We start from the raw sequence: 8,229 nt of genomic DNA on the forward strand, positions 1-8,229 counted from the left end.
TTTTCTTCCTCGTGCTAAGTATCCGGTCAATCCCTTTGACCTACTTGGACTCTCACCAGATGTCTGGTCAACCTTGACCCCTCTGGATTTCTCCTGCCTGGCTTCACTCACCAGGACTTTCCCAATTGCCTAGTTTCACTCACTAGGTCTTTCACCTGGCTTCACTCACCAAGATTTTCCTCCTGCCTAGCTTCACTCAGTAGGACTTCCCAAATGCCTAGCTTCACTCACCAGGATTTTCCCTTCTGCCTAGCTTCACTCACTAGGACTTTCTTCTGCCTGGCTTCACTCACCAGGACTTCCTTCTGCCTGGCTTCACTCACCAGGACTTCCTTCTACCTGGCTTCACTCACCAGGACTTTCAGTCAAGTATCCAGTCAACCTTGACCTACTTGACTTTCCTTCACAATCTTAACTGGTCAACTTTGACCAAACGGGAATTGTATCAACAATCTCCCCAAATGAACAACTGCACCTGCATTGTCCATATCATCTATACCCAATATATTGTCAAACATCGAAACTCAAACCAAGACTCAGGCTTGGTTAACCAGGTCAACCTTGACCTAGGGAATATTGCACCAACAATCTCCCCCTTTTTGATATTTGACAATACCTCTTGTTAAGTTAGGAAATTAGGCTACTTCCATAGCCTCAACTCCCTTCATGCCAATATATGAATGATGGTTCCCTTCATTCTCCTCCTTTCCTAGAGGGCAAACTCCCCTTTAGGTACTGAAGGCCTAACTTAACCATGCATTCTCCCCCTATTGACACACATCAACAACATGCCCTCATCATTGGGCACACATCAAGAACAAACTCTCCCCCTGAAGAGTTACCTAACGTTGTTTACAACTTCACTCGTTGCTCATAACACAATAATGAAGGTCACATACCCTTCATTATCATCAATTTGCTCATCCGTGAGCAATAACCACTTAAACAATGAGGATATCCACTCCCCATTAAATCCCAACGCCCAACCTTGAGCATTTCCTCTAAAAGAAGGTTAATCACCTTCCAAGATGTATGAAAAAATAGTGTTCATGTCTTTAAAGAGTCCCTCCCCCTAAAGACATGGTGATAACTTCTGTCATTGCACCAACAATGACTTGGAATCCCTAAACCTTTAGGAAATCCAAATTTAGAAGTTTTGAGGTTCAAAAATTTAATATTGAAATCAACCTCAACCTAAACTTCAATTTAGTCTTTCTTAACCAATCCATCCTTGTTTTCAATATGAAAGCACTCTTTTTATGTATACACATGTATTTTGAGGGGTTAGGAATGGTTACCTAGACTAAAATAGATTTAAAATGCTGAAAATAAGCTTTCCCAGCCAAAATCAGCATCTTCAATCGATTGGAGTTGGGTTCCAATCGATTGAACCCTGCTGAATCGATCCACTAATCGATTCAGTCTTCTTGGATCGATCGGCTGATCTATCCAGCGAGCTTCTGCTCGCGAGAAATGCCTTCTCAATCGATCAGCTGATCGATTGAGGCACTCCAATCGATCCACTGATCGATTGGAGGCCTGAAATTGCTAAAATTCAATTTCAGCCAATTTCAGAAACCCCTAGAAAATTCTACAAAATTCCAAAAATCGTAAAAATTTGTGTAGACATTATTGAGGGTATAATTTATCATGGAAAAATAGTTTTCTATGAAAATATATCATATTTTCAATGATTGACACAAACTTGAGAACTTGCAAAAATTTTAGTGTTTTCTTCAAGTTTGTGTCTAACTATTCAATGGTGATTACTATCAAAAGATAGCCTTCACCAAGGTTTTCCAAAATTATTTTAAAAATATTTTCAAAACCAATATCCCACCATGTTCCTTGGGCTTAATGCACATGACTAGTACATTAGCTTTCCCATTGATGGGAAAACACATAACTATGTGTTTTGATGAACTTAAAAAATCAAAGAAATGCACTAAATCAACATGTTGAGTTTTGTTCATCATCCTAACATCTCACTTGTATCTATTGTGGACAAAACACATACAAGTCATCTTATAGGTCTTTGTGAAATGTAAAATTTGGTTTTGCCCTAATTTAGGGATCATGCATATCTATCTAGGCATTTTATGGATATTGAACATCTACCTAGGATGTCACTTGTTGACTTGTTGATAAATGCCATTTGTCCTCAATTTTAAGGAAATAAGCATAATGCATGATAATTTTATGACATACATCAAAAAGAAATAATTTTCAAAAGAAAATTTTCTTATAACTACATGATGTATGTATAGCATGACATGGTATTTTTGTATTTTCATGATAAGGCATGAGTGCAAAAATAAAACATGATGTCATGGCATATAATGAGCAAACAATCATGACAAAGTCTAGCATAAATAAAATACCTAGATTATCTATCTAAGTATCGTTAATCTTAGCTAATCCTAAAACTTAAACCCTAGATTACCCAAAGTGCTTCAAGAGAGTGCCAAAACCTAAATGGGCATTTCTAATTCTCTTGATTAATTTATGCCAATTGAAATTAAGCTTATTCCACAAATGGCATATTTCATTTTTTCACAAGAGTAGCACTTTAAATTAAGGCTCAAATTACCTTTAATTTCCTAAGAACATACCAAAATCCCAACTTGGTAGGTCTTATGATTTTCCAATATGTGCCATTTTAAAATAAAACCAAAACTTCTCAAATTTGGCACATTTTACTCTTTCAAGGAGTAAATCATAAATCCATTTCATTTTCAAAAGTTTATAATAACTTTGAAAATGCTCCTTGAGTGTCAATTTCTTCAAAGTTGGGTTAACTATCCTTCTTCTTAGAGTTGACACTCTCTAACCCATCTATGGGGTAGAGAAGATGCTCCTAGGAACCCAAAACCTATTGGTGCTCCTTGGATGCTCTAGGTATTCACTAGGGATAACTTCCCTAGATACCTTCCTAGTGACCTTGTTTGGCTTCTTAGAAGCCTTGGTCACTTTTTCTAGATCAACCCTAGGGATTGCTTCCCTTGTGACCTTGTTAGTGACTTTCTTGGACTTCTTAGAAGTCTTAGTCACATTTATTGCAAAAATACTCTTAGGAATAACCTTCCTAGTATTTTTGACTTGACCACTAGACCTAGGGTTGGTTCCATAACTATATGGAACCCTATGGTAAGAGGGCACATCCTTCTTAGCCTTGGGTTTGTATCCCAAACCTCTATGGCCATTAGATGACCTTTGTGCTCCTAGACCTAGGCTATGCTCATTTTGCCCTTTTAGGATATTTTCCATCCTTTTTAGGGTCTTTTCCATTTTATCAAGCCTTGACCTCAAGACTTAATTTTCTATCATTAAATCCTTAGATTTTGATTTTTCATTACACCCATGAGCATTTTTGTTTCTAGACTTATAACTATGGTCCTTAGTGTGATTGCCTAGATTTTTATCTATCTTCCTAATCCTAGATGTGGTAGTCTTAGTATGATAAGCTACATGATTTTCTTTAATTTTATCATGCCTCCTATTTTCATGGTAAATAGCATTAAAATGATATAAACTTGAATTAGCATGTTTTTTTACCATTATGCAAGGGAATAGGCTCAATGAAAGTTACCTTTCTTTTCACCTTAGAGGCCCCCCCTTGAATTGAGCTTCCTCCTTGAGCCTTGACCATCTTCTTCCCCTTGGGGCATTGACTTCGGTAATTCCCCTTTTGATTGCAAGAGAAGCATATAATATGCTCCTTGCTCTTCTTTGTATTGGGGATGGTCTCCTTGGGCTTCACCTTGGCCTTTTGTGCCACTTGGCCCTTCTTCTTGACCAATTTAGGGTATTTACTTTTGTAATGCCCATGTTCCCTACATTCAAAGCATATGATATGATTTTTATTATAAATTGAAATGTTTATACCTTTGCTTGTAGGGGTGGCATTTTCTCCTTTTGATCCGGAGGTAGAAGCTTCCTCTTGATCCGAAGATATTCCTCCATTCGATTTTGCTTGACTTGCGGAGGTGGAAGCTTCTTCATCCTCATCTTCTCTTGACCCGGATGTGGAGGATTCTTCTTGCTCTTGCTCTGGTGTCAATGAAGATTGCTCCCCCTCAATCCTAGAGGTGGAGGCTTCACCTTCTTCTTCATCCTCTTGTACATGAAACAAGGAATATGCTCCTTCCTTGCTCTTTTGATTGCACTCCTTTGAGGATGAAGCTTCTTGGACTTCCTCTTCTTCGGAAGTTGAGCATCTCTCAACTTCGGAGTCCTCCTCTTGATCTTGCTCCAATGAGTCGCCCTCTTTGGATTCCTCTTGATTCGGTACAGTGGAGGGTTCTTCATGGATTGTTGCCAATTTGCTCCAAAGCTCCTTGGCATCGTTGAATTCTCCGATTTGAGCCAAAATGTGGCTAGGCAATAAGTTGACCAAAAGTTTGGTCACTTTATCATTTGCCTCGCTCCTTTGAATTTGCTCCAAGCTCCATTTGCTTTTCTTGAGAAGCTTGCCCTTGGAGTTTTTTGGAGCTTTGAAGCCTTCCATTAGAGAAAACCATTGCTCTATCTCCATCATAAGAAAATTTTTGATTCTTGATTTCCAAGAATCGAAGCTTGTGGATGTGTACGGTGGAGCCACCCTTGTGTCAAATCCAAGTCCATCTTGGAATTGCATCTTGAAGTTGAGCTTCTTGAAATCTTTGACTTTTGATGAATTTGCTTCAACTTCTTCACCCTCTAGCTTTGCTTGTTATGCTTGACCCTTCCGGCGATGATTCCGGTGAAGAACGGCCTCGCTCTGATACCACTTGTTGGGACCGAAAAGTAGCTAGAGGGGGGGGGGTGAATAGCTCTTCGCATGCTCGTCGTTGGCATTGCTCGTTTCTTTGATGGTATGCAGCGAAAATATAAGAAACAAAAGCATACAACGCTAACAAGGATGGTTTACTTGGTATCCACCTCACAAGAGGTGACTAGTCCAAGGATCCACACCTACTCACGCACCCTCCACTATGAGTAACACTCCTTTATGGTAACTACCAAAGGCGGAGAAGCCCTACAACACTCTCAATACAAGAAGAAGAAAGAGAAATACAAGATAAGCAAAAGCTTACAAGATGTACAATAAAAACACTAACCCTAACTTCTTCTTCTTGTTTTTGATCCACCTCTTGACTTGGAAAAGCCACCAAGAATCTTCAAGAACTGGCGATCTGGAGCTTGGAGAGAGCTATGGAGGTGCTGGAGAGTATCTGGAGTGAATCGGTGAAGTTCTACCGAAGGAAATGAACGCCTGCGGCTTAAATCGACGCCAACGGTCGGATCCCGATCGATTGGATTGCTCCCAATCGATCGGGGAGGCTTTGAATCGATCCACGGATCGATCCAGAGCGCCTCTGTGCTCTCTGGAATAGTCTGGATCGATCAGTGGATCGATCTAGGGCTTATCGCGCATAAATAGCAGCTCCCAATCGATCCACTGATCGATTGGGACCTCTGGATTGATCCACCGATCGATCCAGAGGGGTTCTGTTCGTGGGGACTCACCGGATCGATCGGCGATCGATCCAGATCTTCTGGATCGATCCACTGATCGATACACTGATCGATCCAGATCTGCTGGATCAATCGGCTGATCAATCCAAATCTGCTGGATCAATCCAGATCTTGGTTTTTTCCCAAAACCAAATCCAAAGCCCCCTAAACCAACATCTAGTCAACCATGACTTGTTGGTACATAAGACCTAGCATCCGGTCACCCTTGACCAGCTAGGACTCTCTCACCAAGTGTCTGGTCAATCCCTTTGACCCACTTGGACTTTTCTCTTCTTGCCAAGTATCCGGTAAATCCCTCTGACCTACTTGGATTTTTCTTCCTCGTGCCAAGTATCCGGTCAATCCCTTTAACCTACTTGGACTCTCACCAGATGTCTGGTCAACCTTGACCCCTCTAGATTTCTCCTGCCTAGCTTCACTCACCAGGACTTTCCCAATTGCCTAGCTTCACTCACTAGGTCTTTCACCTGTCTTCACTCACCAGGATTTTTCTCCTGCCTAGCTTCACTCACTAGGACTTCCCAAATGCCTAGCTTCACTCACTAAGTCTTTCACCTGGCTTCACTCACCAGGATTTTCCCTTCTACCTAGCTTCACTCACTAGGACTTTCTTCTGCCTGACTTCACTCACCAGGACTTCCTTCTGCCTGGCTTCACTCACCAGGACTTCCTTCTGCCTGGCTTCACTCACCAGGACATTCAGTCAAGTATCCAGTCAACCTTGACCTACTTGACTTTCCTTCACAATCTTAACTGGTTAACTTTGACCAAACGAGAATTGTATCAACAATCTCCCCAAATGAACAACTGCACCTGCATTGTCCATATCATCTATACCCAATATATTATCAAACATCGAAACCCAAACCAAGACTCAGGCTTGGTTAACCAGGTCAACCTTGACCTAGGGAATATTGCACCAACAAATCCGTGTGAACACTTGGTTAACCGTGCCTTGCTTAAGGCTTGGATCTGGTTAGGGTTATAGGTTCGAGTCTCGACTGCATCCCTTCTTATTCCAATTTATTTCCTATTCATTAACTATTGCTTAAATAGATTTTGCTCCTTCTTTAGTCAGCAACGCCTGCTTGGGCTTCTGGTCAGCCGAGACAAATAAAGGCTTTGCTTAACCGGAGGTCTCCGATTCAATCCTTGGCTTATTTTCTTTATTTTTTTGCAACTTGTTTCTTTTGGTAAAAATACCAAACGAAATCCAAAAATTACATAAAAATACTCTAAAAATTTCTAAAACTCTCTAGAATATTTCTAAAGTATTTCTAAATATTTTTAACCACTATTAGAACTCCAAATGAAAAAATTTAGGTCGTTACAGTCTCGATCCAATAGACACATCTCTCAATCCCTTCATCATTTTACAAAAATAATCCAAAATACTTAAAACTCTTAGTTCTAGTGTAAAATACCGAAAAATGACGAATAATAATAAGGGAATTTTCTGAAATTTTTAGAAATTTTTCAGAAATTTTTCGGAGCTCGTATGGACGAGTTAACGGGGGTAAAAACTGGGCCCGGGAGAGCCTGTTTAGGCTACCCAATTAAGTAAGAAAAAGTTGATTTTTCTTTATTTATTTTCTTTTTCTCATTTATTTTCTCCATTTCTTCCTCCCTGCGTGCCTGACAACCATCTGCCCTAACCACCCCTTTCTCCTAACCGGCGTCGCATGCCTCGCGATTTAAGCTCTCTTCCTCTTCTCCATTTCTCTCCTTCCTGAACTCACGCCGATAGGGCCTCTCTGCAGCCCGCCGCCATCGAACAGAGCCCGGCGGCCATTTCTTCTTTCCCCGACAGCTGTTTCTCCTTGACGCATTTCCTTTCTCCCTCCTTGCCGGTGCTTGAGCAAGAGTCGACCGACTCCTCTGCCTTCCGATCCCTCTCTCCTCTAGCGACATTGACCACCGCAGTGCTGCCGGCCTCTCCTATGCTGAGCATCGCGCCGACGTCGACGCACAGAACCTTTTCGTGGTGCACTAGATCTGCAACGCACTGCTACCCCTTTTGCCCTAGCCGACGCCACCACTGATCGCCGGAGGGGAAGGGTTATCCGAACTTCAAGGGTTCTGCCGAGCCACCTATTTTGATCTAGTGCCACTACTATCCTCTGTGTTGTTTGCTGCCACTGTAGAGGTAACGATTTCAGATTTTGGTACTTAGTTTGGAAAGGAAAATTTGCAAATTAGGGGTTCTTTGTCCAGCAGGGAGGTTCTTGGTTGTGGATTGATCTTTTCTTCCTGATCTTGCTTAATCCAGGCAGTGAAGGAGTGTTCCACAGCCACTTACTTTGGTTCAAACCGCCGGCAACAATTTCGGCCACAAATCTTGATCCAGCAGTAACAAGGTAAGGATTAGGTGATTGAATATATGTATGAGTGAGGTATAAATTGACACATAATTAATTGATAATTATTTGATCATTAGGTTGTGTAGATTTATTTGGTTATTTGGATTTGGATCTTATAATTGTTTATGTGTAATGGAATTAAGTTTGGATTATTGGTCTAATGGTGGATTGGGGATTTGATAACTAACCCTAATTTATTGTTAGATTTTGTTTAGGTAGGTTGAGGTTTATAGTTTAGGGTTTTGCCCTAAATAGTTCTTAAGAATTTTATTTAGCTATTTATGTAAATTGTAGCTAAATAAAATATATATGTGTTGGTGACACAGGACTTTGACGCGAGACGAGTATCTCG

The 8,229-nt window shown here is 40.8% G+C and overlaps 1 protein-coding gene across 1 annotated transcript in view; it reads right to left on the reverse strand.

Moving 5' to 3' along the window:
- Positions 1-7,468, reverse strand: part of LOC122019567 (beta-glucosidase 26-like) — a 34,315-nt gene extending 26,847 nt beyond the window's left edge. The window contains exon 1 of the mRNA XM_042577025.1: positions 7,294-7,468. Coding sequence (XP_042432959.1) covers positions 7,294-7,468 — 175 coding nt within the window. The remainder of the gene's footprint in view (positions 1-7,293) is intronic.
- Positions 7,469-8,229: the final 761 nt, after the last annotated feature.

The sequence above is a fragment of the Zingiber officinale genome, chromosome 9A (genome assembly GCF_018446385.1).
Source record: "Zingiber officinale cultivar Zhangliang chromosome 9A, Zo_v1.1, whole genome shotgun sequence".
In the NCBI taxonomy this organism is placed as follows: Eukaryota; Viridiplantae; Streptophyta; class Magnoliopsida; order Zingiberales; family Zingiberaceae; genus Zingiber; species Zingiber officinale.